Genomic DNA, 16421 nt, shown 5'->3' on the forward strand with positions numbered 1-16421 from the left:
TTTTATCAAATCCAGGAGCCCATCATAATCTATGGCGCTATGCAGAGTTAGCATGACTCTAGCTCAGTTAACCTAATCTAGATACTCTCTCACAGGCATGCCTGAAGACTTCACTCTTGGTGTTTCTAGATCCTCTGTAGTCGACAATACCATCACACATCGCTGCCAACTAAACCGACGCTTAAATGTAAAGACAAGACACACTTCAGGTTTAAAGTAGGAAAAAGCCAGTGATGTGTGAACAACCAAGTCTCACAGCTTCCTCATGCTTACCTTCACAGGCCTTCCCATCAGTGCTGGGCACGAAGCCCATGTCGCATTCGCAGCGGTACCCGCCAGGGGCGTTGAGGCACTGGCCATTGCCACAGAGGTTCAGGTTCTCGGAGCACTCGTCGAGGTCTGTAGACAGAAACACAGGCTATGCTTTTGCAGTCAAGCGATTTCCAATGCCTCAGGTGCTGTAATTTTTTTCTAACTGCCAAGTTCCAAGTGCACTTCATCATAATTCCCGTTTGATAAATTGAAACCCACTGGTTTTCTTTTTGGCATGCCAATATTGAATATGTAGCAGTATTGGGTACAGATTCAGAACTCTGAATGCTAAATCACTTCTAGTGCTGCAATGTGAATATTAAGTCAAACTCATTATTCAGACAGACCTTTTCACCCACAGAGGGGACATGTTTGAGACCTGAAAGAACATGTCACAGTGTATGACCATATCTCAGGCTTCAGGCTCAGCTCAAAGAGGTAACAGAGGGAATAGAGCACTAAGCTCACGAACATTAAATTCTGAGCATATGAAGCATTGTTGCCTAATGAGTGTAATTCAAATATTGTTTCCAAGGTAATAAGACAAAACGTTCCTGGATTGGACAGAGATGGTTTGAGCTACAATAAAACTTCCAGTGAATTTCAGTAAGCTACTCAGTTGTCCTTAGCTTCTTTTGTACTCACGTGACAGCTGATTATTAATTTCATAATGCCAGAGAGAAATTAGTGCTTGTTGATCCATTTAATTAATTTAGGTCAATGTTCCAAGTCACATGGGTGACTTAAAAGTATGGGCGACATAGTCATACTACTTTATGGCCAGTGTCCTTGACACAAGAAGTACTGTCTTTGTGGACATGCACATGCACAATGCCATCGCATATTCATGCAATCATACATATTTAAATTCACATTGCAAGTTTATGCTAATTCTGTGACTTTTAATTAGAGGTAGGAAGAAAGATGATTTTTCCGAGTTTATCATAAAGTGAGAGAAAGCCTTACAGAGCAGTTCTGAACTGTTGTTCTGCCAATACAGTGATGGGAATGATGTGGTGAGAGCCTGTATTGTTTCCTCATACAGAACACCACATTGCTGGCCTTATGTATCTTCCTAGAGCCAGCTTATCCTTGGGTTGGGTAGGGATGGAAAGGCACCAGTGAGAAACAGGTATGGATACACAAAGGAGAACATATATAAAAGATGGTATGATCTGCTTTAGAATAGTGATGCCATCGTATGGATTGGCATATGTACATACAAATATATATGTGTAGATGTATGTATGCATGTGTGTGTGTGTGTGTGTGTATGTGTGTGTGCGCGCACATACAGATGCATATATATATGAGATGTAAAAGGTAGAGAGACACACACTGTGCTGGCTATTGAGGTCTCCTTGGTGACTTGCCTCCAAGGTTTCATTCCATGTGGATCTAAATTCAGATAAGTACTATTTTCTGTTACTTGACTGGCATGCCCCAGTCTTCAAGAAGAATTGTTGGTCTGATATGGGATATTGTGCTTTTCCAACAAGAGTTACATGGTTGTTTCCAAAGTAAGCCTACCTGTGCAGGTGAAGCCATCCCCTGTATAGCCATCCTTACAGAGACAGCGATATGACCCCATGGTGTTCTTGCAGTCCGCGTGTTGGCTGCACATGTGGGTTCCATTAGAGCATTCGTCCAGATCTTAAAGAACAAAGTTTTCATCATTATCAACATCATGATATTTACATTGAGTAATGTAAAAATTACATTTTACTTTCTAAAATGAATACTTTTGTGTTTCTGATCCATGTAGCACATGAATATAACTTGTGCTATTTTTCCAGTTTACCTGTGCACTTAATGCCGTCTCCAATCCAGCCGGGACTGCAGCTGCACTTGAAGCTCCCCGCTGTATTTGTGCATACAGCATGTCTGCCGCAGTTGTGTGCTCCGATCTCACATTCATTGATATCTGAAAAGTAACCAGTGCTTTAGGAAAAAGTTCCACACAAAAGCTTTAGGGGAGAGGGACTTTTTTAATGATCTAGCAATATTCAAAAGTGGATTCTCTCTCATCCTCACTATGGTGTAACAGACAGCTTAGTATCCACACAGATGCTAAGCTCCCTACTGAACAGTTTTGCCTTTAAATTTACTAAGGCAGAATGGCATGGTCATTGCATTTGTCGTTGGTTGTGCTCATCCTCCTCTGTATTTCTAATGTGAGCACCCAGCCACGTCTCAGAAGAGTGACCCTCTCTCCAACTGACAAAGTGAGTAGCCCAATACCCTTCTCATCAGTGTTCATGGTCATGTTTTATTGGTAATATATCTTATTTAGAAAACTTTATAGGTAATATGCATTTATCACATCTTCATATGCAAATGGTATGTTACATATCAGAAAACTTTGAATGATATAAGGTATTTTTATTCTTAAAGTATTTATTTCTGTTTCATTATGCTTTACTTTTAGAAGATTCTTATTTTAGGTATTATCATTTCAATCATATCCAGAATATTTTGCTTAAGGCACTAAGGCTGTCACTCCTCTCTGGCTTCCTGAGAGTCTGCAGCACACTGCAGTCTTGCATATTTCATGTAAAACTCAAGTCAACCTAAAGAGAACTCTCATCAGAATTAAAAAATACCAGATTAGGTCAAGTTAGTAAAAGGTCAAAAGCAATTTCAAAATTCTTCATTCTTAGGAACAAGCACAAAATACAATGGCGACAGGTTCCCCTTACACATTTCTTTTGTGATGTCACTGATAACTGTGACATGAAAACACATGGGAAAGAATTATTTTTTTAATGAGCATCGCAAGTTGTTTAGGTAAATTTTAATGTGGTCTCAATAGTCACACGAACTGACAGAGGTCATAGGGCAGGCCAACATAGACCCGTAGCTTTGAACTCATGACTGGGAGCCTTAAGTAACTGGACATGAGAGCCCATCACATCCCCAGAAATAAAGAAGGCCAGTGTAGGGATAATTGTGCTGAATGTTACATAGGTGTTTAGAAAAGCAAGCCTCTCTAGGCTTGTCTAATAGACTCCATAGAACCAACAGAGATGCCCGTAGGCATGGTAGTCCCACACCTCAGAAGGTAATACATTAATCATAACTTTTGTGGAGTTCTGCTTTAATTTCCTTCTTTTATTTGTCATAATATTTGGCAAATAATTGTCGGTGGAATGACGGAGCTGATCCAGATATTCCAGAACTGCTAGGGCCTGAGTGTGAAATGTCCCACATGGGCTCCTGTGTGCAACCCTGGCTCCCCAGCTGTGGCGTTGTTTGGGAAGGTCGAAAGGTTTTGGTACCATGGCATAGGCAGCAGATGTGAGCACTCAAGCCAGGCTTGAGGATGACACCTGCTTCCTGGTCGATGAAGACATGCCATCCTGCAAACCACCGCCACAGGTACAGTGGTTTCCCTGGCAAAGCTAGGGTTAGCCTGGACTTGGTTTTCCTGGCTACAGACACTTCCCTTGGGACATGGATGTGTAACTAAGATCACTAGTTTAGTAACTTCAGTTTTATTTTAAACTTTGTTTTAAAGACTTAAATGTTGACGAGACTCAGAGAAACCTTTTACTAAGTATAATTTCACAGTAAACCAGAGGCTAACAATCTGCAATACTCTCCTCTCCAGTCTTCTCTTTATTAGCATATATTCACTGTATAAAATGGATCTGGTTATAGTTTCATACATGTATATCATGTCTTTGGACCATATTCAACCCCTAATTATCTCCTTTTTTCCTCCTTTGTCTAGTTGTCTAATGGTCAAAGATACCACTATTTTCATATGCCTTTCCCTTTTCCCTTAATCTTGCATTTAAGATGGGTACTTCTTTTGATAGAGGAATCTCCTTTAGTCACTATTACTAAGATTTCATATAAAATTCAAATCCGAGAAAATATTTTAAATTTTGCCAAGCTTTCAAGGTGAAAGAAATTCTATTTGCAAGAGGGTGTGTGTTGTGAGCTTTGGGATACTGGGAACAGTGATTCAAGGGTCATATTCAAGTCTCATGTTGTTGATACAGTGCAGTATATTAGCTAGCTTATGTTCTCAGTGTGTAAGATGCAGGTGAGAAAGAGAGCAGGTGATACAATGCAAACACATTTCGGAGTTAACAGCATCAGCATGTTAACACACACAGATACACACACACACAGACACACACACACACACACACACACACACAGACACCCACTCAGGCACACGACTCTTATTAATTAACTGTTTCCATGACAGACTTGGGCAAGTGGAGGGGGAACTGAGCCATAAGGAAAACAAGCAAACAAAAGCACCGCACTGAAATGCTCTTCAATAGCAGGAGGGAAATGGCACAGGTCTGCCAAGAACGTCTCTTTCTGTACAAATGTTCTCTTTTCTCCACAAGTTTGCTCCAGACAGAAAATTCATTTTTCAGAATAAGTAGAAGCCAAGCAAAGCAAAGAAATTCAAATACAGGCTGACACTGCAACCTCCTTAACCCCACAGGTCCTCTGTCACAAAGGCTCACACAGGTCCTCTGTACAGGGCACCCCCTGAGGGGTAAGGGTGAGCGGCAAGCAGACTCCGTGGCAGGACTTTGCCTATGCCCACTTCGTGGCAGGACTTTGCCTATGCCCACAAATCTGTCACACAGGTACAAGATGCATATTGAACTTCTGTAGCCCCCACAGCCACCATACAGAGAGAGAGCTTGCCACCTACAAACGCCTGTCTTTCTGCTCACCCCAATAGCATCTGTCCCGTGGATCCTGAGCCCGTGTGCTGGCACACAGGGACTCGCTAGAATTAGGGGCTGAGGAAGAGGGCATGACAGCTTAAATGCAAGTGCTACTTGGGTTTCTTAATTTAGGTCAAAATTTGAGCCAAGACTATTAACCAAAGAGAACACCCATGGAGTTTCCACAGGCTGACAGCCAGCGGAGGAAAATTGGTGGTGATAAGAAAAGCAGGAGGAACTGACCGGCTGCGGCATGGAAGAGTAGGACTCTGAGACCCGCCAGAAACAGTTCTCATGTAAAAGGAAATCTTGCTGTTTCAACAATTCTGATTTTATCCACTGGTCAAGTGATCACGTGATGCCAGCTAGGTTCTAAAAATTGGCTTATGAAAGTGAAGACCCACTTGGGTGGCACCCTGCAATGACTTTATCTTCTTCCCATTACAGTTACTTAGAATGAGCAGCAGAGGTCACAGGAAAGCTGTGACTCCACCCATTTAAGCCAAAGACAGAGGATCTGCATCCTAGGTTCCAAGCAAACGCACATTCTCTCTCCATTAAATCAGACATTCCCTTCAGCAGTATCCACAGTTTGGACAAAGCTTAAGAAGAAAAAAAAAATGAAATGCTTAGCATCTGTGTGGGCTGGGAATGCAAGTCAGTGGGTGGATTCTTAACGCTGCTGATGTGATTGGGAGAAGAAAACATGTTTATTTGTTAAAATGGAAACAATCAGTAATGACAAGGGAGCTGAAATATTTAGACGGAGCTGTAATGGAGCCCAGAGGGTGATTTTAGTTCTCATGAAACAAAGTCACTCCTTAGGAAACAGCATATGTGTTCTTAATAATTGCTTCCCAGGACACTCATTTAAAAATCTATCCAAATAAGCAGGGTGTGCATATATGTGATGTGTGTGCATGTGGGTGTGTACATGTATGTGTGTGAGTATGTGAGTGTGTATATGTGGTATGTGTGTGTGTACATGTGTGAGTATGTGTGCATGTGTGTGTATGTGGTCTGTGTGCATGTGTGTGGTGTGTGTGTGAGCATGTGTGAGTATGTGTGTGTGTGTGTGTGTGTGAATGTGTGAGTGTGTGAGTGTATGAGTATGTGTGTGTGTGAGTGTGTGTACTATGACACAGTTGCGACATTTCTTTTTGCTGTTACTCGTAGTGTGTCTTGCTTATCCAATTAGGCAAGATAAGTATCTCAGTTTACACTAGTTGTCTGGGACACTATAAACACTCGTCCTTACCGGGACCATCACCAAGGTGACCTGACGGTGCTCGAAGCTATGAGTAATACTGACTTGAAACCAGCCTGAAAGAGACCTAGTTATGTGGAACTAAAAAGACATTTTGGCTGATTTTTAAAAATGTGTTTTCAAGTGTGTGAGGCTTGCCAGTTCCTGTCTGTTTAAGTCATTTCCGGTCCAGTGTGATACCTTTGGCTGCTACTAACAGGATTATTCCCAGGGGATCTTTTCTTCTCACACTAATGCAGCCCCTCCTCCCACAGGTCACTGCAGAGTTCTTTGCCCAAGGGGGTTGTCTGGTTAGCGCCAGATGACTCTGATTTGTTCATGATCACAGACCAGTGGGAGAACCCAGAACATAATCAAGGAGTCTTCTCTTTCGGACACGAATATCATAAACTATTCTACTGTGATATTGCTCACAAAATTTGGGGCATCTTCCTACAGTGCTGGCTGGATATTGTCAAACTGAAAAGTCATTTTAGACTGCAATTGAAAATAAAAGGAAGGTATTGGACCTTCTGAAAAAAAAAACAAAACAAAACAGTGTTTCTGTTCATTGGGCTTACTAATAGGTGACTACTGTGCTGTAACATTGGCACCGACTCATCAAGCCCATGATGAGTATGTCCTGTCTCCCCAGTCTTTGCATCTCTGCAGATTCAATTATAAAAAAATTCCCTTTAAAAATGGATTTTCATGCATGTGTGGCAAACAGTTATATTGAGGTCTCAGTAGACTTCATGTTGCCTCTAGGCATGTTATCTGAAATAGCAGTAAGCTCACATACATCATATCTATCATATCTTTTCTACCTGTAATGACACAACAATAGCATGGACATAACCTGTCGTCATGGTGAAAGACCTAAAATAACCAGCTGCATGTTCACCAGTTAAATGGACTTTGGAAAATGGAGCTCTACAGACTCTGCCTCCAGCCAATGAAGACTCTCCCAGAGACTGTCTCTTCATGACCATCACGGCCCTCTGAACTTCAGTGAGCTTTGTTGTTTTATTTTATTCATTACAATGCAGCAGAGTTAGTCTACCCTCCTCTTCACGATGCCAGACCACAATCCCTTAGCAAGCCTTATATTGACACTGGAAGCTGATGATAAATGTTGAACATGAGAGTCATTTGTACCTTAGCATCTATGTGGATGAGCTCCTGTTTACCAGAAGGGACCCCTAGCCAGGATTTCTGTGATAAGCAACAAGGGAGCATAAAAGAATTTCAGTATTATGCCTCTTTCAATGGCTTGGGCATCCTGTCATTTTTGAATCACCAATAACATTACTGCCATGCATTAGTAAGTTTGACAATTAACACAGTCACTTTATAATTCATAAATATATTTTGATGCTTTCTTGAAATACACTGATACAATTAAGAGGAGTAACCATACAGTATCAAGCTTCCACTATGGAAGTTTTAATGTTTAAGTCACAGGACCTTGCCAAGCAACTTTTGGTATTCAAGCCTAGCCCATTGTTCAATGTTTTTAAAGTTACCTAATTCAAGGTCACCATGATGTTTTAAATTATGTCCTATGCCACAATCTGTATCTTTAATATATTATGGTAAAATGTTACTGTCTACCATTGCATGTATTTAACTTTATTATTTCATGTTTGTTTGAAGACTACATCTAAATACTTTTAAAACAACGTCATGGCACAGAGTGGCTTCTTCCACTTGGTATTTAATATGATAGTCTGAAAATGTTGCGTAAGGATTTCTTAAGTGCTATTGATAACAAACAAGAAAACTGTGACTAGTTCAATTTTTCTATGGCATTAGCTAAGTCACATGGATAAAGACTTGTTTAGGCTAAAAAGTTAGTGTATCCAAAGCACTCTAACTTGAGGACTGGTAAGGACAAATAAAATCCAGGGCATTTACTTTGAAAAGCAATCTCAGTTGCAAAATGAAGTGTTGGCAAAAGAAGGTTGCTCTGACAAAGGGTTGTGAATCTTCAGGAACCAGCATGCTCACTAATGTGATTTGAAAGCATGATTCTTAAGCTATAAAGATTACACCATTCGTCACGTGTTCACTTATCCAACATAGAGCACAGTTATTTTCACAGATAGAAGGACAGGCTTCATTTAAGTTGGTTTTAATAAAGCATGGAAAGTTTCAAAAGGATAGGGGCTAAATTGAGGAAATATGGCACGTGAAATATCTACAATACAGTTAAAATGTAAGTTTAAAAATGTGTTAAGTTACAGTTCTTAGGGAAGTTACTTGGCGTGTTTTCGATCAGTATGAAGCAGAAAAGATACCTGTACAGCCCGTTTTTCCTTTCTTCCCTGAATATCCCATATCACAGTGGCAGATGAATGAGCCTTTAGTATTTTCACAGGTCCCACTAAGGCAGATGTTTGGATTCAGGTCACACTCATTGACATCTGTAAGATAGAGATACAATTCATATGTCCAAGTTTCTTCTGTAATAGATACGTTCTCCCTGAGAAAAAGGATTATGATAAAAACTAAGAAAAGGTGAGACACTTTCACTAAAAAAGTATCTTGGAAAGTAAAGATTAGAAAATATATTTAGATGCTTTCTTTCAGAAAAAAAATATAAGGGATTCCATCCATAGTAGCATGTCTTAGTGCTGACTACTCGTGTGAGCTGCCTGTTACTCCGGTGGTGTGTAAACTCACTAACTCTTGATGAATAGAAACTCATTTATGGGGTGTTTTTTCTAGGAGACAAGAGTCTCTGTGGGAAGATAACTGTGATTCTGTCTGTGTGATGCCTACAATTTATTGGAAGAGAAGGATCAGTGGTTAAGAGCATTAGCTGTTCTTCCAGAGGATCAGGGGTTTGATTCTCAGTACACTCATGGCCACTCACAATTATCTGTAACTCCAATCCTAAGTGACTTGATGTCCCCTTCTGGCCTCCACTGGCACTAGTCATGCATGCAATTCCCAGACATACATGTAGGCAAATCACCCGCCCACACAATGGATCATAACCCACCCTAGGCTCCTATCTCTGGCCAGAAACAACTGAAAAGAAATTAAGAAATAAAAGTGAACAACAGCTAGAGAAACTCTTTCTAGGCCCTGGATATGAGGCAACAAAAACACAGTGATTCCTAAGATAAAGAAAAGAAATTGGGTTCGACATTGTTCTCAGATTACTGAAGAGCAAACTCTAAGCCTGGGCCTACGGAAGAGGTCACCGCATAGAACCAGATGACATCACTGGCCTGGATAAGTCAGGAAAGGAAGGCTTCTGTAGATATCCAGAGCAGTGGTGAGCCTGCTCATACACAGAAACAACCTATCCAGGCCTGGGGATGCGCTGTCCAGTGCAGCACTCCTCCGCATTCACTGAAGACCAACAATGGCACCCTTACCCCACAGCTGATCTAGAAAGCCTTATACTCCACAGGGAATGGAGCAGGGCTCCAGAAGGGTCTTGCCTCAATAATACAGCAAAAACTGTTCTCAGCTAACTGCTGCTTAAAAGTAGGACTTGTAAAAAGGATCAGCCTGGTTCCAGATGACCAAACTGCATCCTCAAAGTTCAACAATACTTCTAGAACACAGAGATAAGCCAGTGTTTATCAAGGTGAAATTTAAAACAGCCAGCTTACAATAAGAAAGTTATCAGGCAGGAGAGGAAGCAGGAAATATGACCTAATTGATCTCTATTGTCAGTTTCTCAATACTGTGGCTGAGCAGTTAGACAGCACTGCCTTCTTTCTTACCCACACAAGTCTTCATGTCTTCAGACGCCATGAACCCGTCATAGCACAGGCACCTGTACTCCCCAGGTATGTTTGTGCACTGGCCGCCATCACAGATATTGGGGTTGTCTTCACACTCATCAATGTCTGAGAAGAAGAAAATCAACAGCTATTGATATTGGCTCCACTATTCAGTGAGGAAGTATGAACTGACCCAGTGTAACAAAATTCAGCCCACTTGTATAACACGAGCATCTCCTAACCCTAAATCCAAACGAAGCTTTGTAAAGATTACCCTGTCAGGTTATCCTAGGGACAGAGGAGGTAGCCAATCTCAAAATTCTCAGTGTCTGGCCTAAAAGACTATTGGTACAAATTTAAACATATGAATTCACAATTCAAAATGATTATGAACTATATTTTATCACTGTCCAGTTAGAAATGGCTACTTTCAACATTTATTTGGATAGTCAGATTACACAGAGGTGGGCTTTGTGTGTGTGTGTGGGGGGTTTAAAGGTCAAATAAAATCTGTTTCCTGGTTCAAATTCTCTTCTTAACCAGTGGCAAAGTCAAAGTCTGAGTCAGGAATTCTACTTTTTACCTCTCGCTGGCTGCCTGGCTCATCCGGCATCAGGTAGTAAGACAGGAGTATAAGTTAGGAGAGTGGCTCTCAACCTTCAGCATCTATCCAAACACACGGGGCACCAGGATGACCCAGAGCTTTTCAACTCAGTAGATTTGGATAGAGGCTGAGGTTTGGCAGGTTCACAAATCCTCAGGTCATGGGGCTGATGCAGAAAACACACTCAGAATTGTACAAATTAGGTTCATGATGCAATTCTCCAAATTCTGTTTAACCAAGAAAATGTCTTCTAGTCCAATTATTACACAAGTGCAATAGGTAAACTTCCTTCCTCTTTCCCACAATCTCAACTACATTTCATAAACAAAGATCTGGTGCTAAAGGTCTTGCTTGAAGACACACAGCTAAAATATGCAATGGACAAGGACTTGAGCCCAAGGTTGTTACACTCTGAAGCCCAGGCCTCTGAGCCACTCTACTTGGGGGACTGTGACTGAAAGAGAGACTCCCAGAATGTGAGGCTGCTCACCTGTGCACGATCGCTGGTCTGGCATCAGTGCGAAGCCTGGCTGACAGCTACATTCATAGCTCCCGTCAGAGTTTGTGCAGAAGGTCTCACAGCCACCGTTCATGATGCTGCATTCATCAATATCTAAGAGAAGGGAGAACAATGTTAACATATGTCCTCTCCCAAACTGTTGTTGAACTTTAATTGTCACCATATGAGTATTAAGGAGTGGTGCTCTGAGAGGTTATTAAGCTGTGAGGAACGCACATTGATGACTAGCATTCATGACACTGTAATTGATGGCTAGCATTCGTGACACTGTAAATGGGTGACTTTGGCCATTCTTATTTTCTCTCTTGCCTCTTACACATTTTGGTGCAGCAAAAAGGCCCATTCCCAAGGCCAGCACGTTGCCATTGCTTCCCAGCCTCCAGAGCTATGAGGCAATGGATTTCTATCATTATAAATTAGCCAGTGTCGGGTCGTCCAGTACAGCACATAAAAACTGACAGAGACACCTTCTTTTGTGTTTACACTTGGGGCAATCTTCTTGGTCACTGATTCAATTAGAAACATGAATTAAGGCTCGATGGACTGAGGTTCTGATCCTTTGCAAGAACCTGAATTGAAGTTTTGAGTTGACCTTGGCTAGATTTCAAAAGAATCTGGGCTGATTTACAGTTGTGGGTGGAAACCGTCTAAGACTTGGCAGTTCCACATGGTGTACACCCCAAGCCAGGCCCACACTGGCAGCATTTACACGGTTTCACTTGGACTTTGGGTATGATAAAGCCACAGGGCCTCCTGTGTCACTCTTCATAGGGGAAACTAACACTACAGAGGACCAACCACAAAGCAAAGTTCTTGTCCCACAAAAACCCATACTTAGGGAGTGCCAAACATGGCCTCTATGTCAGGGAAAGATATCAACATTCCATGTTCTTCTTGTCAGTGATCATTCTTCAAAGTTTTTAAATGATCTCTACTAAGCCAGGCAGAGACCTCACCTCATGCCTTCCTGCATTTTCCATGGCACTTGTTACACTTAGTTCACCCCAGGGTTAATTATCACTGGCTGCTCGGCTTTGGCATGCGTTTGTTACGTTCATTCTCAAAGAGCGTACATCAGATTATGAATCTCTCATTCATCTGCTTCTCTGAGGAGGGAAGTGAGGTGCAAATATTGTGGGCCGCTAGGAGAATCATACTTGCAAGGAAGACTAAGCAAGGGGATCTAGCAATGAAGCTGGGACTCAGAGTGCATTGCTTTTTACAAAGAGATGAAATAAAATGCACGGTAAGATAGAAAGGCTGGAACTTACCGACACAGAAGAGCCTGTCGTGAGTGGGGTGGTAGCCCGGGTTGCAGGCACACTGGTACTTCCCGATGAGGTTCACACAACGCCCATTGGGACAGAGGTTCGCGCTCAGCTCACACTCGTTGACGTCTGTTTAGAAACAAAGAACATCATAGAGATGTAAGCGTCTGAATCCAACAACTGACCCCACGCAAGTGTTCTAAAAGAGCTCCTTACCAATGCATGCAGAGATGTTTGGGGACAGTTGGTGACCAGGAGGACACTCGCAGCGATAGCTTCCCTCTGTGTTGTGGCAAATGCCTCCTCGACATAGCAGAGGATTTCTCTGACATTCATCAATATCTGGAAAACGGAAATGCCTCATGTTGAAGATACTGGTACCCTGTTCTTTTTTTAACCAGGCCGTCCCCCTTTCCAGCCCCCAGTTGCTGGGAATCCTGGCTACTGATGGCTTATCAGTTCCCTTCTGGGAGAACAGCTGTCCATTTCACTCAAGAGCCTGGGAGGTGAGAGGCCACAACACTTTCCTACATTAGAAGCGATCCACAGTGAATCCTAATTGACCGACTTGGAAATCAAAAACCCCGAACTTGCATCAACACAGGGCAACTCCTGGTGCCCTTCTTGCCTCCAGAGCCCCCTGTGGGATCTGAGTACGCTGCAATACAGCCAGACCCCATACTACCCTCTCTGCCACTCTGAGGGATTCCTCCCTCAAAATGCTTCTTCCAAACCCACGGCAAAACAAAGCACCAACAAAAACCAAAATCCAAACACATGAACCTGAGTCCACCGCTTGTGTGCAGGAATCTCTTCTCAGAATATTCCCGACCTAAGGAACTTAGTCACCGCAGTCTTCTAGAACTGTGATGCAGACACCCCGAGATGGGGCTCCTGCTATGGCTTATGTCTGAATTGTTCTCAATTCAACCGTGTCAGGCACTGAAAGTTGAAATCTCTCAGTGTCTCACAGCTTGCCCATGGAGTCACCTAGGATTGTTAGTGCCTCAGTGCCTTTCTCTATGAGTCTCCCTCGGCCACAGACTGCCCTCACTGGACAGCAGGAATTGCCTGGAACACGGCCTGTGAGGAATGCAGGCTTCTGCAGTCCTTGCTTACCCACGAGGCTGAAAGCCGCACACTCACCCATGCAGTTCTTCATCATCATGAAGCCACTTTCATAGCCTTCGTCACACTTGCATTCAAAGTCCCCTGGGGTGTTCACGCACTGGCCTCGGCCACAGAGGTCAGGAGATATGCGGCACTCATCGATGTCTGTGTGAAAAATAGCAAGCATCAGCGACATGAGGGCAGGCACAACCTTACAAGGTGAAACAACACAGAAAAAGAGGGAGAATGCGAAGACTCCACCCTTCCTGCCCCTGCAGACTGACCTGTGCAGTTCCTCTCCTCAGAATCCAGAGCAAAGCCGCTGTCACACCTACACTTGAAGCTGCCAATGGTGTTCCTGCACTTGCCGTGGGTACAAAGGCTGGGTATCATCTTGCACTCATTGATATCTTCAGGAAAGTGAAAATGCAGGGAAGAGAAGCATATGGGCAAATGGTTAGGATCTCTCACCTTAAACCCAGAAGGTTGGAGAGCCTTCATTTTGGGTCTTGTCAATATCTATCTCAAAAATGTATGATAATCCAGGGCTAGGACTTCATAAACTAGTCATTCTGACCTCTACATTTTAAGGGAACACTGTTAAGGGAGCTCGCTGCTCACTTCCTGGTATGTGGCAAGCACGTAATCACCATTGACCAGTGAATGTCTGAACTCCAAATGCTACTTAAAGCACATGGACAATGACAAATACAGCATTCACCCAGCCAGCCACTCACCCTGCCACCCCACTACCCAGCCACCCAGCCACCCTCTCACCCTGCCACCTACCCTCTCACCCACTCACAACCATTATGGTGACAGAATGAGGCCCTTATTTAGTGCTCTTTGATGCTCTCTTGGTTACATCTTAAAATGACTTTGAGAATTTAAAGATGTCCCTTGAGGTTTAAATAGTTTCCAAATAATCCATGCTACTTTTATTTTCTCAACATTATATGTTGCTAATATAATTTAGAGAGCTTCTTGAATACAAAAGGGCTACACACACACACACACACACACACACACACACACACACAGCCTGTGGGTCACATTCTTTTGAAGTTACTTAAGAGAAACTTAAGTGGTTTTCTAGAAACTGCCTCTCTGGACAGGACAGTTTGAGTGATCACGGTCTCACTGAATAACAACTGACAAAAAGAATAAGAGAAGAAAGAGAAAAAAAGGAACAGAGAGAAGACAAAGGAAAAAAATCCCTTGCTTTATGTATAAAGACAATCTTTCAGTGTTTATGTATTGAGTTCCCATTTTTCTGACTTAATTCAGTCTTGAAGAATGTGAGAATGAGGTCTCAGATCTCCAAAGCCTGATGTGGGAGGCAGTGGGCAAAACTGAGCAGTCAAATCCTCCACTAGGAACAGAGGCCTGGCCTCTGCTTGATCAGAATGCTTGGTGAACAGGAGCCTGGGAAACAGCTCAGCTGGGGAAAGCACTTGACGCACATCCCCAAAGACCTGACTTTGAATTCCCAGCATCCACATAAAAAAGCCAGGGATGGCCCTGTGAACCTACCTGTAACCGCTGTGCTGGGGACAGAGGATGGAGATAAGAAGACCTTGGGGGCCTGATGGCCAACTGGCCAAACATGACGGGCTTCAAACTCAGTAAGAGATAAAGAGATACTGTCTCAAGAAATAAGGTAGAGGAAGTCACACATTTTAGCCACTCGCTTTCATGTGCACACACAGAAGTAAGCACATCCTGTGTGCATGCGCGCACACACACACACACACACACCATCATCATCATCATCATCATCATCATCATCAGCAGCAGCAGCAGCAGCAGCAGCAGCAGCCGCCACAGGGAACACAGTACATACCTTTGAAGAAAGGTTTCCCATTCGTAATGTCTTTTGTGGCAAACCCAGGCCCTCGGGGACAGAGTTCCTCATACTCCCGGCTATTTCTCAATGGACACTCCTCACACTCTTCCGTTCCCCAGGCTGCCCCAACAGAGCAGCAGCAGGCATCCATTCGGTGGCGGCCAGCGATGGGCAAGGTGCACTCTTCATCGTCATATTTCAGGAAGCAGGTCTCCAGGCGGATGTCTGTCAGAAAGGGCAGGAGACTAAGAGAGCTGCCCTTCACATTCCAAAGCTACCAACTTTTCTTAGGGAAAAAAACAACACATCCTAATTTGCTATATTCCATGACTACATTTTTCTCCAGTTGAAAACCAGGATTATGTTGGTAGGTATTCCAGCTAATGAAGACTTTATCTTCTTCCTCCTCGGCCATGTTTAAATGTCCTGTTTATGAAAGGCTCCCTTCCAACTTTTGGTATTTTGCAATAGTTCTACATAGGCAGCCAATGACTGAGAAAGTGCCACTTTGCCTGCTGAGCGTGGGCATCTTCTCCTTGTAAGGCCATGGTCATCATCAATGTGTGCATTCCACAGTATCTTAGCATCTCCTTCCTAGGAGCAAACTCACTCTGTTGCTGGAGTGTACCTATTGCTCAAACATTATGGCCCTGGACTTACTGCATTACTGGAGAGGCAGACTACTAATCTAGAAAGAGGGCTTCCCTTCTTAAGATAAAAGAGGAAGTGGCAAACAAGAGCCATCCATTCTTCTAAGATGTTTTACTTCAATATGTGTGTGTGCACGCCTATTCCCCGCCCCAAATTTAAGCTACCGTAAAGGAGGCTGGCGGACCAGGGGACAGAAGACCTGGATTCTGGGACTATTCTTCAACTTACTGTTTCTTAGCAAAATCATTATGCCTGATCCCAAATCTTCACGCTTGCTGAATGCCTGCCTCTCAGGAAGCATCAGGATGCTCTGATAAGATTATACACCCAAGAACTGTGAAGTATCATTCAAGTGTGTCTTTCTTCCCGTTTGCCTTCACAATGTGGCTGTGACTATTAAGTGTTCAAGTTACCCAGACAG

General features: G+C 43.0%; 1 protein-coding gene across 1 annotated transcript in view; it reads right to left on the minus strand.

Annotated features, from left to right (window-relative positions):
- Positions 1-16421, minus strand: part of Fbn1 (fibrillin 1) — a 216561-nt gene that overhangs the window by 49068 nt on the left and 151072 nt on the right. The window contains exons 25-35 of the mRNA XM_021193426.2: positions 15347-15574; positions 13788-13913; positions 13540-13668; positions 12610-12735; positions 12397-12522; positions 11096-11218; positions 10002-10127; positions 8559-8684; positions 2114-2236; positions 1843-1965; positions 274-399 (exon numbers count right to left, since the gene is read on the minus strand). Of these exons, the coding sequence (XP_021049085.1) occupies positions 274-399; positions 1843-1965; positions 2114-2236; positions 8559-8684; positions 10002-10127; positions 11096-11218; positions 12397-12522; positions 12610-12735; positions 13540-13668; positions 13788-13913; positions 15347-15574 (1482 nt within the window). The remainder of the gene's footprint in view (positions 1-273; positions 400-1842; positions 1966-2113; positions 2237-8558; positions 8685-10001; positions 10128-11095; positions 11219-12396; positions 12523-12609; positions 12736-13539; positions 13669-13787; positions 13914-15346; positions 15575-16421) is intronic.

The sequence above is a fragment of the Mus pahari genome, chromosome 3, assembly GCF_900095145.1.
Source record: "Mus pahari chromosome 3, PAHARI_EIJ_v1.1, whole genome shotgun sequence".
Classification (NCBI taxonomy): domain Eukaryota; kingdom Metazoa; phylum Chordata; class Mammalia; order Rodentia; family Muridae; genus Mus; species Mus pahari.